Consider the following 14,875-nt stretch of genomic DNA (forward strand, 5'->3'; position numbering starts at 1 on the left):
GCACTTGATCTCCTTAAGGAAGCTCCAAGAAAACAGCTAAATTAGTCATTAGTTGTGTGTTGCTGGTGCAGTACTTGATTCTTCACTTTAGAACCACATAGTGAAGTTTTAGCATTGTTGGAATGTGCTGCTTCTTTATTTCCGCTTATGACATTAAAGGTCAGCACTGAGTTTAATTTTTTATTTGCATTACAAGGGGGTTATTAATATACATGTATCTATGTAGTATAGAATGAAAGGGAGAGAGAAAGAGAAGAGAGAAAGAAAAAGAGAGAGAGAGAGAGAGAAAGAGAGGAAGGGAGAAAGAAAAGAAAAAGAGAAAGAGAGAGAGAGAAGAAGGAAGGAAGGAAGGGAAGGAAGGGAAGGAAGGGAAGGAAGGGAAGGAAGGGAAGGAAGGGAAGGAAGGAAGGAAGGAAGGAAGGAAGGAAGGAAGGAAGGAAGGAAGGAAGGAAGGAAGGAAGGAAGGAAGGAAGGAAGGAAGGAAGGAAGGAAGGAAGGAAGGAAGGAAGGAAGGAAGGAAGGAAGGAAGGAAGGAAGGAAGGAAGGAAGGAAGGAAGGAAGGAAGGAAGGAAGGAAGGAAGGAAGGAAGGAAGGAAGGAAGGAAGGAAGGAAGGAAGGAAGGAAGGAAGGAAGGAAGGAAGGAAGGAAGGAAGGAAGGAAGGAAGGAAGGAAGGAAGGAAGGAAGGAAGGAAGGAAGGAAGGAAGGAAGGAAGGAAGGAAGGAAGGAAGGAAGGAAGGAAGGAAGGAAGGAAGGAAGGAAGGAAGGAAATATTTGAACTAGTAAGTGATCTGGAGAATTCTAGACAATGGCTTCTAGAGGCCACATGGTTCAGATTTATATAAGTTACAAGAAATAATAAATACAATAAATAATTACAAATAAATTCATGCATGTTAGAGCTTTAACTAAGGCACCTGAGTTAGCACTGCTGATGCCACAATTCTATAATTATCACCCCTGGAGCCAGAAAAAATCAACACACTGAAGAGACAAAGAAAACTTTATCCAGTGTAATATAGTATAGTTTATTAAAGCAATTTTTCAGCATTCTGAATCAATAGAGTCAGACACCAATCATTCCCAGAGTCAGGAGCACCCTACCTTCTTTTACACAGGAATCTCAGTGATGAACACAGTTTTGTCATGGAAACACCAGATTTGATGGTGCCAGAAACAACCAAAACACTGAAGAGGCAAAGAAAACTTTATCCAGTGTAATATAGTATAGTTTATTAAAGCAATTGTTCAGCATTCTGAATCAATAGAGTCAGACACCAATCATTCCCAGAGTCAGGGGCACCTCACATTCTTTTATACAGGAATTTCAGTGATGAACACAGTTTTGTCATGGATCATCACATTTGATGACTTTGGTCTGCTGTCCGCTCCAGTTTCTGCTTTCCTGCTGACAGAAATATTTTCCCCAGCGTTCTCCTGATGGCCTTTTTCATCTCAGTGTTTCTGAGTGTGTAGATCATTGGGTTTAGCATTGGGGTGACCACAGTGAAAACAACAGAGACCACCTTGTCCCCAGGGGATTTCTTATAAGGCTGGGTGTAGGTCGAGGATGCAGGGGATGAATATTAAGCTCACAACAGTTATCTGTGTTCCACAGGTGGACAGAGCTTTTCTCTTCCCTTCCGTGATGCACGTCCTTATCTTCAGCAAGATGACAATGTAAGAAATAATCAAGATCACAAAAAGGCTGATGAGGATCATTCCACTGTTAAACACCATCTGCAGCTCAGCCACGCGAGTGTCAGTGCAGGCCAGTTTGATGACCTGGGGGACGTCACAGTAGAAATTGTCCAGTACATTTGGGCCACAGAATGGCAGCTGGAGGAGAAGGCCAGTTTGTGTAATGGAATGAAGAAATCCACCCAGCCATGCAGCTGCCACCAGGCCTGTGCAGGTGCTCCAGCTCATGATGGACAGGTAGCGCAGGGGCTCACAGATGGCCACGTAGCGATCCACCATCATCCCCAGGAGCAGAAATGCCATTGCACCTGCAATGAAATGGAAGAAGAACATCTGGAGGAAACACTGGCGGAAGGAGATGACTTTGTGCTGGGTGAGGAGGCCTGACAGCAGCTTGGGAGTGTTGACTGAGGAGTCACTGACGTCAAGGAAGGCGAGGTTGGCCAGGAGAAAGTACATGGGGGTGTGGAGGTGGTGGTCCACAGCCACAGTGGCCATGATGGTGAAGTTCAGCAGCCAGGTCATCACATAGATGAGAAAGAAGATCACATAGAGAAAATACTGCACCTTGTGGCTCTGTGTCAGGCCCAACAGGACAAATTCTGTCACAGTGGTGGTGATGTTCTTTGATTCCATCCTTTATCCCTGCACAAACAAGAGCAATAAAGATGACTATAAATGTGTGTTGGGCTATAGAATTATTAAAACATAAAATCACAGAATGATTTATGATTAATCCAGGAGGGATTTTTGGAAGTCATCAAGTCTCACAAACTCTGTGAACTGTTCAAGTATATAACCAAACAAAACAAAACAAAGCAAAACAAAAAACCAAATTCCCTTATATTCAGTGAGAACTTAGGATGTTCCAGTTAGTGTCTGTTGCCCTTCATCTTATTGTTGTACACCTCCAGGAAGGCTCTATCTGCTCTGTATCTTCATCTCATCAGCTAGTTATACACAGAAATCAGGTTCCCTCAGCCTTCTCTCCTGTATGGGTGAACAAACCCAGTTCTCTCAGCCTCTCCTTGAATGCCGTGTCATCCAGCCCATGATTAATTTGGAGACCCTCCAAGGAAGTCAATCCAGTGTATGTATGACTGTCCTTCTTGTCCTGGAGTGCTGGTCTTGACCCACTGAGGAGAGATGGAATCATTTCCCTGCACTGAGCAGGGCTGGGATCAGTTCCCTGCAATGAGCAGGGCTGGGGTAATTTCCCTGCACTGAGCAGGGCTGGGATCAGTTCCCTGCAGTGAGCAGGGATGGGATCAGTTCCCTGCAATGAGCAGGGCTGGGATAATTTCCCTGCACTGAACAGGGCTGGGATAATTTCCCTGCACTGAGCAGGGCTGGGATCAGTTCCCTGCACTGAGCAGGGCTGGGATCAGTTCCCTGCAATGAGCAGGGCTGGGATCAGTTCCCTGCAATGAGCAGGGCTGGGGTAATTTCCCTGCACTGAGCAGGGCTGGGATCAGTTCCCTGCACAGAACAGGGATGGGATCAGTTCCCTGCACAGAACAGGGATGGGATCAGCTCCCTGCAGTGAGCAGGGCTGGGATCAGTTCCCTGCACTGAGCAGGGATGGGATCAGTTCCCTGCAGTGAGCAGGGATGGGATAATTTCCCTGCACTACCGGCCAGACCTCTGCTGGCAGAGCTGAAGCTTCACCTTCTATGACAGAGGAACACATTCCCGTCTCCTGTTCAGCTGTTTGCCAGGGTCACTATCTGTGGAAGAGATTTTATAGCAATTTCTGTGAGCCAGAGAGAAGGTTGAGAAGAGGATCCATGTTTACCCCTGAAAGAATTTCCTACCAAGGTCATTGACATAGAAACCAAGAAAGAAAGAAGGATAAATAAGAGAAACTTGCAGCTGCCTATTCTAATGAGCACTTTGTTTGTCTGAGTAAATTGAGTAAACTTATGAGTTTTATAAGAATGCCTAAAAAGCATGCAGGCTATAATAAAACTGGGTTTGAAGCCTTCTGAAAATGGAGTGTTGCTTTGTATTATCTCAACTGTGACCATTATCTACAAAGCTGCTTCCTGGCCTCCAGCCTCTGCTGATTGCACAGGCTTGTCCTCTCCCAGAAGCAGGATGAATATTTACTTATGTCAGACTTCATAACATTCATGCCAACCTATTTCTCCAAACTCTCCCTACAAATTCCTGCCCTGCCATCCAGTGTACTGACTCCTCCCTCCATTTTCCTGTCCTCAACTCCAGTCACCACATGAGTTTGTGTAAAATCCCTCTCTGTTTCTCTTGTAGGCCACTCCCTGGTGCAGGAAGTCTGCTGAAAGGTTTCCACAGAGATTTCTCTTCTCTCCATGCGTTAAATTCAGTGAATTTGGAGACACTGTGGGGAAGTTCTAAGAGATGATGGCAGCTGCTCACCTGCACCCACAGACCAAGGTGACAGAGCCATTTCCCTGATGGGAAGTTACTACCTCTACTTGGCTGCTGAAATAAAAATCTAATTTTTTACAATAAACCACAGCTTTTTTATTTTCCCCTATAAACTGTTAAACTATTCCCAAAATGGAATTTCAGAGAACTGTAGAAACAAGAACTCTCTGCACATTTCCATTCCCTCTGGTGAATACTCTGCAGGGATACTGTAATTTTTTCCCATAACAGTTTCCTCCTTAGTGTCAGTGCATAATTCCATTTTAAAGCCTTATATAATTAATCCTATTTTCTGCTTGAAAATTGCAGATCTTTTTCCACAGATCCAAAAAGGAAAACCACTTTTGGCAGGAAATCACATTTTCGAACAATCCACAGCTGATACTGTAGATTCTTTGTTCTCATTTCCCATTAAAAAATAGTATTTTCACAGAATCTTGGAGGAGAGAAAAAGCAATTTGCTTTCAACTCTAATCCAACCTTTCTCTTTTGTCTCAGTAATCCCTCTAACACAAAAGTAAGACTGAGCTGCAGCAAAACCTGAAATACAGAAATGCTGAGACAGGTATGATTCATGCCTGCCTTCCCTCAGACCTCTCCCAACACATGGGGAGTGTCTCTGAAGCTCTGTTAAATAATATTATATATTAAAAGTGATAAACATTTTCCGGTAATTTCCTCTTTCACAAATAATCATTGCCACAGGCAGCATGTGGAATTATTCATCCTTGCAGTATTTTTGGCAGAAAGAGCAAATACCTTCAGCAAACTCCTGTTTCTGTGATCCAACTTCAACAGGCAACAAGAATTCATTCTCAAATTACAAGATAAAACAGCACAGCTCTACTCAGAGGAGATGATTGCAAACCTGCCTCCAACAGAAGACTCCAACAACCTTCCCTTATAGGATTCATGATGCCTTTGTTAAGGGAAATTATGGGATTCAAAAAGAAAGCAAAATCCCAAATCACCTTGCACTTCTGGTCATTCAAAAAAGAATAACAATAATATAATTAGCAAAACTAGATTTTGTCACCTTGGGGCTAATTAAAAAGTTCTTCATGTCATGTGGATCAGGACACGTGCAGATGAAGGAACCTTGTGATAATTGGAGCAGAACTAAAATGGGAATTTTCATGGCAGTGTAGTCACTCCTTCCCTTTGCAAGATGAAAAAATGCAAATTATAACTCTCCCAACCACAGACTCTCAAATTATAACTCACAAATTGCTGCCCTGGAGCTTGTGTTCAACTGTGCTTTGAAATAAAAAAGTTCAGTCATTGCTACAGGATCGTTTATCAGTAAAGCCTTCAGGGCAGTGATTAAAACACTTCTCTGCTCCTTTACAAAGTGAATTTTTCTGGTTATACAATAAAAACTTGGTCTACACATGCACAAAGGGGCACAGATGCCCACCAGCAGGTAGAGAAACCAGAGAGGAACCTAAGCAGAGAAAAGGACACTCTGATCCAGCTCTTCCGAGGGCTGTGCCAGGAGATCCAGCAGCCCCTGCTGGGTGTGGATCTGTTCCAGTGGCTCAGTGGGAACAGCTCTGGGGTCAGCTCACAGCCTGAGGCAGAGTTAATGCCCAGGGGATAAAGGACCCATTATGGAATGGAGGGAAAAAGCATCTCAGATGGTTCCAAGGTTTGCTAGGGACTTGTCTGGCCGTGCCCTGCTGCTGCTGAGTGCAGCCAGGATTCCCTGTCTGGGTGAGGGATCTCTATTCTGTGTGTCCATGGTGCCAGGTGCCACTGGTCTGCCTGGCCACCTGGGCACACGGAGCCATTGTCACCCAGCATGCCCAGGTCATTCCAGCTTTCCAGGCCCTCAGGGCTAAGCCTGGAGCACTGCATGGATTTGTTGTGACCCAGGTGCAGGACCCTGATGAGCCTCCTACCACTGGCACTGCCCCATGGCCGTCTGCAGAGCCTGCCCACCCTCCCCAAAATGCCATCCAAGCTGGGTCTGCCAGCTCACTAAGAGTGCACTCAACCCCCTTGTCACGGTGGTATTTTATGAAAAACCCCTTCTTCATGATTTCTACTCCTGGCAAGATGAGAAGCCTCAGTTTCTCAATGTTTTGCTCCTCTGGAATGTGATTTGGAGAATTGTTTACACAGCATGTGAATTGTTTTTAATTAATGACCAATCCCAGCCAGCTGTGTCAGGACTCTGGTCAGTCATGAGTTTTTATTATCATTCTTGTCCAGCCTTCTGATGTCTCCTTTCTCTTTCCTTAGTATAGTTTATAATTTTATTTTAATATTATATAATATAATATCATAAAATAATAATCAGCCTACTGAGAACTTGGAGTCAATTCTCATCTCTCACCTTGTTCTGGGGACCCTCACAACACCACAATTGGTGACCACACCTCCCCATGCAGATCACTGGTTAAAGACACTAAAAAGGACTAAAAAGTACTGAGCCCTGGGGAACACCAGTTCTGATGGGCCACCAGTTGGGTTTAACCCTTCCCCACCTGGGTTTAACCCTTCCCTACCTGGCACTCAGCTGCCCAGACTGGTTTGTACCCAGAGCAGGGTATGCCCATGCAGGCCAGGAGCAGCCAGTGTCTCCAGGAGAGCACTGTGGAAAATGGAATCAAAGGTTTTACTGAAGTCCATGGTCAGTGGAAATCAAGGGGTACATGGAAGGGAAACACCAACTTTAATTTGGGAATCAGTGTCTTACAATTAGTGAAAGAATGTTTAAAGCAGATTAACAATACAAATGGTGCAGAACTATGACTGCTACAGAAAACTCTGAATTAAGCCTTGCTGTCTTTATTACTGTTGCAGCTTAGCAGTCAGCCCAGAGCTAACCCCAAAGCAAGGCAGCAGTGCAGATCACTCAGCTCTGCCAGAATGAGACCACAACTCCAGGCTCAGCCTGCTCACAGATGTCACACAGATGTCTCCAGTATGTACTGAACAGAGACAGGAGACTCATCTAGACTTCACCAAGACTGATCCTTCAGCTACTCTGGCATAAACAGAAATGAGTGAACTGCTGTTGTTGTGGATGGCACAGAGTAGATCTTTATCTGCCTGAAGTGCCTTTTAATAGTATTTTCTAGCCCCAGCTTACATCACACTAGGAGTATTTCTCCAGAAGTACTGCTACAATAAACTTCACTGCTCTGTGGATTTCACACCCTGCAACCCCCTTTGGGATATGGAAGTGGGTCAAGGGAAGCACACGGATACATTTTCTGTCACTGTGAGATGATGGAATTACAATTTGCTTTACAAGGGAAGAGGTTCTGCTTCCCAAGGCAGACCAGGCAGCTGGGATATCCTCAGTGCCCAGTCAGGGGGAACACCTGAACACCAGCACCACCTCATGGGATCAGTAAAAGAAAACCACCCTGGTGTGAGGTAAGCACAAGGAAGGCAATAGCTGAAATGCTCCTTTGGACTAAAGCTGTGACCAAAGCTCACACAGGGATGTACCACCCAGCTTTCCCGAGCTCAAGCTTAGATGGGCACTCAGCCAAGGCAAAGCAGCCCAGGGGCCACAGTCTGACTGTCACCCTTTCCTCTAGAGGCTGGCAAAGCAGGGCTCTCCCTCATCCCTGCCACAGCACAAGGGGAATGCAACCCTGGAAGGGTGCAACTCTTTGGGTTAGACATAGCTGAAGGTACTGAGACATCAACTTGGTACCAGCCACAAGAAAAGAGAGGGCAGAGTCTCCAAGCAATTTGTATTCAGCACCCTAAGATGCATCTCCTCCCACAACCACCAACACCAAGAGACTTTAGCTGTTCTGCTTTGCCTGTCATCATGGAGAAAACAGGAAGGGCAACTTCCAGTACCATGGAGGAATTACAACAGCACTAGGACTGTTTCCTGCTGCCATACCTCTCAGGAGAGAAGACAGGACACCCCCAGCTGCTTTGCCAGCAGTTCACACGCACACCACGCAAAGGGAAGATGGGCAATCCCACAGTCCCAGTCCTGTGAGGGGCTCCTGCCCTTCCCCAAGTGCAGGTGATGTTAACATTCAGGTGGCAGTAAGAGGGATGATTCCTAAACAGTGAGATACGGGAGGGCAGGATTGCTCACCCCTGCTGTATGTGGATGGGGAAGTGTCAGGGGGCAGGGCTCCCCTCTTTGATAGGGAGCTCACACAAACAGGGCCCAGCCCAAGCAGGGAGGCCTCAAGCCACAATGTCCTTGAGAGCTGCAGGCAGCTCAGGGAAGATGAAGCGGTAGCCGCTCTCCAGGGTGCGCTTGGGCAGCACCCTCTGTCCCTCCAGCAGCATGGCCGCCCTCTCTGCCCCAAAGAGAGCCCGCACGGCCCAGGCGGGCACCGGCAGCAGCGCCGGGCGCCCCAGGGCTGCCGCCAGCTCCTGGGCAAAGGTGCCATTGGAGGTGCCAGGCGAGGACGGGGCGACGCCGTTGAGGACGCCTCGCACTGACTCCGTCTCCAGGGCGTGACACACGATCCCAGCCAGGTCCTGGATGTGGATCCACGGGAAGGGCTGCAGTCCAGAGCCCATGGGCCCTCCGAGTCCCAGGCGGAAAGGCAAGAGCATCTGGGAGATTGCGCCGCCATCTCGGCCCAGCACCACACCTGTGGGGAGAACAGAGTGACAGAGTGACACCAGGTGCTGCTGCCAGAGGGCAAAACCTCCTTCACACCCACACCTACAAGCAGGAGAAGCCTTAAGGGGCTGGCTGGAACAGCACCCCAACAAGGAAAGAGAGAAGAACTGATGCCCTTTACCCAGCTCTTCCCAGCAGTAAAGCAATCCCCATTAATAACCACGATGCCCCATCTCACCTGATCTCACCACAACACCACGAGTTGGGCTCCCAGGGATGAGAGCTGCAGCCTCCCACGAGCTCACCAGGCGTGAGAAGAAGTCAAAATCCCCTCCTGCACTGTCTTCAGTGTACTCAGCTGTGGGGCTGGGCCGGTAGAAACCTGCAGGGTGACAGCAGAAAGGGGGTCAGGGTTGAATGATCACACCAAGCCCCCCTTTCCCATCAGACCTTCTCTGCCTCCAGGAGCCCAGAACTCCTGTGAGGAAAGGCTGAGAGAACTGGGATTGTTCAGCCTGGAAAAGAGACCTAATTGCAACCTTCCAGTACCTGAAGGGAACCTATAAGAAAGCTGGAGAGAGACTACAAGGGCCTGGAGTGCCAGGACAAGGGGGAATTGCTTCAAATTTAAAGTCAGTTTAGACTGGCTGCTAGGAAGGAAATCTACCCTGTGAGGGTGGGGACGCCCTGGCACAGGGTGCCCAGAGCAGCTGTGGCTGCCCCTGGATCCCTGGAAGTGCCCAAGGCTGGGCTGGATGGGGTTTGGAGCACCCTGGGACAGTGGAAGGTGTCCCTGTCACGGCACTGCATTGGCTTTAGGGCCCCTTCCAACCCAAGACCATTCTGGGATTCTGTGAGCTTGATCACTCCACCAGGGATGTCCTCACAAGAACAGCTCAGGGTCTCTGATACTGACAAGTTTTTGAACTACCAATGTGCTCTACAGGTTCAGCAGGATGCACTAACACTCAGGCAGCCCCAAAACCCAAACAGGCCTGCAAGCAACACACTGAGGTGGCTGGAAGGTTTAAACCATGGCAGCTTTAAAGATAAACCTCAGCTTAAAAGACTGCAGCAAGCAGGAAGTTGGAGATTATGCAGAAGGCCTTACTGACACAAATTGATTCTACAGGATGCCTAAAGGCTTTCACAGGAAAACACAGAACTGCCCTAGACAAAGCACAGGGAGCCAAATTCCTCTCCAGCAGCACTAAAAGCTTATCAAGGCTTGCCTAAACACAGTGACACTGATAGCAATACAGCTGACATTTCAAGGCAAGAAGGTGCTCCTGAGGAACTGTCTGCAGGCAAGGCCTCTCCAGGTCAGCAGGAGTGCTGTCTTGGCCAGGCCCAACCAATACCTACGCCAGTGACGAGGACCCAGGCACGGGGAGGCTGCTCAGCAGCACCGATGGCTTTGGCCAAGGCCTTCGTGGTCTCCACCCGGCTGCTGACGACCTCCCTGCAGAAGTCATCATTCCACCTGGGAAAGGGAGAGCCAGGGATCAAACACCTCACAGGACACTGCCACCAAGGGGGACCCAGCCAACACCAGCTCACACGCACAGGGTGGTGCCTCAGGTTTTAGTTTTTATATTTTTCAGGTTCTATGTTGCTTTAGTGGGTTAATAAGGGTAGAAGGTATTGGGGAGAAATGATAAATATTGTACACGTAACTTAGGGTATAAAGATAAGTGACCGCCCCAGGGGCTCGCAGTGTGCCCATGGCTGACTTGCTGTGCAGACCTCTGTCGGGCTGAAAGAAAATCCTTTAGATAAACAATTAATAAACACCAAGACCGAGACAAGATCAGAAGTCTCTCCTCGTCCTTTGAAGCGTCGGCTCTTCAAGGCCATCCCTGGGCCTTTCCAGGCCACCTAAACAGCAGAAACAGCCGAAAACCTTACAAGCGGCGTCCCTGAAATATCTCAGGACGTAAATCAGCAAAGAAAAACATGAAATCTACAGCTCTGGGCTTCTATTAGGGGATGGTGAGCTCTGTGCACAGAGCAGGGAGACAAAACAATTCCTGCTCCAGCTGGGGACCAAGGACAAATGAGCCAAATCTCAGGCCAAGAGCACAAACAGCGTGGGCTGGAGAGAGAAAAACAAGGATGGGACTGCATGGGCCAAACCTGGAATTGGACAATTAACTCCAATATGCAAATGGAGCGGAACTTATAAAAGTGAGAGACCTCATGAGCATTGTTGTGCATTTTGTGACCATTTTGGTTCATTTTGTGTTATTTTTGTGGCCATTTTGGTTACCTTGGGTGCAGCCCTGGCTGGGCTCTTGTAGTGCCCGAGGTGGATCCATGGAGGAGATCCTTTGAATAAATCCCTTCATTATTCTCTAATTGGACAATTAACTCCAATATGCAAATGGAGCAGAGCTTATAAAAGTGAGAGACCCTGTGACCAGTGGGGCATTTTGTGACCATTTTGGTTCATCTTGGGTGTAGCCCTGTGCTGTCCCAGGTGGATCCATGCATCCTCCTAATTAATCCCTGCTTTATTCTTGAGCTCTGTCCAGTCTCTGTTCTAGGGCAGCCTGCACAAGGCATCAAGGAGAAGTCACAGGAACTCCCCTCACCTCAGAGCAAAGGGAGGACATGTCATCTTACAGCACAAAGGCAGAGGAACTTTGGGAGATGGTGGCTCTAACCCTTACAAGACTGAAGGGTTTGGACTGCCTTCAGACAAAGTCAGCAAAGGAGCTAGACAGCAAAGCTGGTGCTCCTCCCAGAAGTCAAACTTTGCATGCAGGCATGCCACCCAATCTCCTTTTGGAAATGTGGAACTCATGTTTCTGGCCTCCAGCTGTAGATGCAGGAGGGAACTTTTCTTCCAAAGGTCTCTCAGAACCTACCAGGCCCACAGAAATGCTCTGGGTACTTGAGGGTGCAAATGTCAGCCCAAGAGCTTCATGGTCATGTTGTTTCCTCCCTTTCCACATTCGCTGACAACACTAGCCTGTCTTCACTCCACCTTATCCCAAGAGCACTATGGAACATCAAGTTACCTGCGGAAAGGGTTGAGGACATTTTCACCAGCCAAGTTGACCACAGCTTCGCACAGGGGCAGCCCGGAGTGGGACAGCTCCTCCTGGGCAGGAGTGACAGACATGACAAATCAGGCCACCCCTCTGATCAAGCCTTCCCTGCAAATAAGCAGAGCAGGCTCCCAAGAACTTCACCCAGTTTCTTCCTGACATTTGCAGAGACAGCACGAATGGAGAAGATTTTGTTTCTTGGAGCTACAGCAGTACCCATTCTAATGACTGTGACCCATGGAACACCCAGCAAAAGGACATCCAGAGGAGCCAGACCTCCCCTCCATGCCATGGAAAGCCACGGCACACAGCCTGGTTTCTCAGCCCTGTCACACTCGCCCTGCTGTGACCGCTCTCATTTCATACCCAGCTGATCCGATCCGTGCCCCCTCTTCGTGACACATGAGTCACTTGGTGCCCTCGGCTCCGCAGCAGCTGGGTCAGGGCTCTGCCCACGAAGCCCGTCCCACCACCTGGTTAGAGAGACAGAACATCAGGGCTGTGTTGCTGTGCCATCACCCCTCTGCAGCAGAGGCGGCCCGTGCCTGGGGCTGCATCACCGCAGCACCGCCCGCGCTCACGGCCAGCTCCCATAGCCGGGGAGGAAGCGGCGGCTTGGCTCCAACCCAGCGGGCAGCACCCACAACCCAGGCCCGCCTGGCCCTTCTCCAAAACTCCGTTCCGCTCAACACTCCCGCTCCCTCACGGGACCCGCTCCCTTACGGACCTGCTCCCACAGGCACCCGCACCTCCACGGGCCTCGCTCTCTCTGTCCGCCGCTCCCTCACGGCCCCGCACCCTCAGGCCCCCGTTCCCTGAGGCCGCGGCTCCCTCACGGCCCCGCTCCATCAGGGCCCCCGCTCCCTCACGGCCCCCGCTTCAGACCTTCAGACCGCCGCTCTCGCAGGCCACCCCTCCCTCACGGGCCCCGTTCCCTCAGACCTCCGCTCCCTCACGGACTCCGCACCCTCACGGTTCCCGCTCGCTCACGCCCCCGCTCTCTCTCGGTCAGCCGCTCCCTCTCGGGCTCCCGCTCTCTCTGTCCGCCGCTCCCTCACGGGCCCCGTTCTCTCTTGCCCCTGCTCCCTCACGCCTCGTTCTCTCTGGGCCCTGCACGCTCACACCCCGCTCTCTCTGTCCGCCGCTCCCTCACAGCCCCGCTGCCCCAGCCCCGCACTCACCCACCACCACCCGCATCGCCGCGCCGCGCATGCGCCGAGCAGCGTCCACGGCGCGTGCGCCCCCCCGCCGCGCACGGCGCCCCCTAGCGGCGCGGAGGCCCTTAAAGGGCCAGCGCATCCCAGCGCCGGGGCCGTGCTCGGGAATGGGCGGCGAACCGGGCTGGAACCGGGCTGGAACCGGGCTGGAACCGGGCTGGAACCGGGCTGGGGACACGGGGAGCGGCCCGGGGCTGAGGGGACACTCGGGAACCGCCTGGGCCCAGTGGCTGAGGGGACACTCAGGGAACAGAGCAGAGCGGGGCTGAGGGGACATCCATCATCCATCCGGCCATCCATCCATCCATCCATCCATCCATCCATCCATCCATCCATCATCCATCCATCCATCCATCCATCATCCATCCATCCATCATCCATCCATCCATCCATCCATCCATCCATCCATCCATCATCCATCATCCATCCATCATCCATCCATCCATCCATCCATCCATCCATCCATCATCCATCCATCCATCCATCCATCATCCATCCATCCATCCATCCACCCATCATCCATCCATCCATCCATCCATCCATCCATCCATCCATCATCCATTCATCCATCCATCCATCCATCCATCCATCATCCATTCATCCATCCATCCATCCATCCATCCATCCATCCATCCATCCATCATCCATCCATCCATCCATCCATCCATCATCCATCTATCCATCCATCCATCCATCCATCCATCCATCATCCATCCATCCATCCATCCATCATCCATCCATCCATCCATCCATCCATCCATCATCCATCCATCCATCCATCCATCCATCATCCATCATCCTTCCCCCAGCCCCAGTCTGTCACTCAGTCACAGAACCATTAAAGTTGGAAAATACCTCCAGGATTGTTGTGTTTGACTGAACACCACCATGAGCTAAATCATGGCACCAAGTGCCATGTCCTGTCTCTTTTTGGGCACTTCCAGGAGTGGTGTCTCCCTTGCTTCACTGAGCAACCACAGCTCTCCTCATCCCTCTGGCCACCAGCTCTATGAAAGTGCCATGTCCTGTGGTTAAGAAAAGAAGAAATGGGTTTTCTACGAGGAGCCAGCTTGGATATTTGAGTTTTAAGAGTTATTTGCAGAGACACATCTCTGTGCTTCACTCTTGTCTGACTTAATTTAGCTGTGGATGTGCAGAGTGAGAATGCCTCCAACCTGAACTGGCTGTGTTCCAGAAATAAGTGCCAGAATCTGTTTGTGTCCTGTTTTCACATGTTCAGTACACTTAGGTGTGGCAGCAGATTCTGCTGCCAGAATCTGAATTTTCTGTCCTATTTTACATGTTCAGTACACTTAGGTACTGTTCAAATTGTCCAACCCATCATGTTAATTATGGCTTTAAAATGCTGGTATGTTTTGAATGGCTATAAGAGGCCTCTAAATTACAGGTCAGATGACTTGTTAAAGTCCAATTATGGTTAAATGAAACCTCACTTTCATCTGCTCTAGAAAAGGAGTAAAGCTGGCCAGAGAAAAATCAGAAAAAAAGAGATACTTTTGTTCACAGTAATGTAAAAGAAAATGTCAAAATTGTGTGTCACTGTGATCAGCCATTTAACAGATGTGTGGCCTTGGCTTACTTAATTGACCTTACTTTTAAATTCTTATTTTTATTCTGGTTTTATGGGTAAGCATCAATGATTTAAGTGTAATTGATGTAAACTTATGAAATAATTTCATAGAAATCAAATATATTGCCCATTGAAGGATATCCTATCAGAAATTGTTTAGTTGAAATAACAATCACTAGATTCTCATAGATTTGTTTATATATCCTGCTTTTACTGACCATCTAGAAACACAAAAGGCTCTTGAAAGCAGGTCCTGATGTCCTTAATTTTACATCCTGTCCTTTATTTTACATCCCGTCCTTTATTTTACATTCAGGTCCTGATGCCCTTTATTTTACAAATTGAACA

The 14,875-nt window shown here is 49.1% G+C and overlaps 2 protein-coding genes across 2 annotated transcripts; both read right to left on the reverse strand.

Moving 5' to 3' along the window:
- Positions 1-1,356: 1,356 nt before the first annotated feature.
- LOC131568731 (olfactory receptor 4D1-like) lies at positions 1,357-2,335 on the reverse strand. Its single transcript, XM_058820813.1, is given in 2 exon segments — positions 1,357-1,563; positions 1,565-2,335. Coding segments are annotated over 2 exon segments (978 nt in total).
- A 4,427-nt stretch (positions 2,336-6,762) lies between these two features.
- SDR39U1 (short chain dehydrogenase/reductase family 39U member 1) lies at positions 6,763-12,029 on the reverse strand. Its single transcript, XM_058820582.1, has 4 exons — positions 11,690-12,029; positions 10,028-10,149; positions 8,905-9,048; positions 6,763-8,694 (listed from the first exon to the last, which is right to left on the reverse strand). The coding sequence occupies exons 1-4, from the start codon at positions 11,791-11,793 to the stop codon at positions 8,279-8,281; spliced, it is 786 nt and encodes a 261-aa protein (XP_058676565.1). The 5' UTR covers positions 11,794-12,029; the 3' UTR covers positions 6,763-8,278.
- Positions 12,030-14,875: the final 2,846 nt, after the last annotated feature.

This window comes from Ammospiza caudacuta, chromosome 27, assembly GCF_027887145.1.
Source record: "Ammospiza caudacuta isolate bAmmCau1 chromosome 27, bAmmCau1.pri, whole genome shotgun sequence".
NCBI lineage: Eukaryota > Metazoa > Chordata > Aves > Passeriformes > Passerellidae > Ammospiza > Ammospiza caudacuta.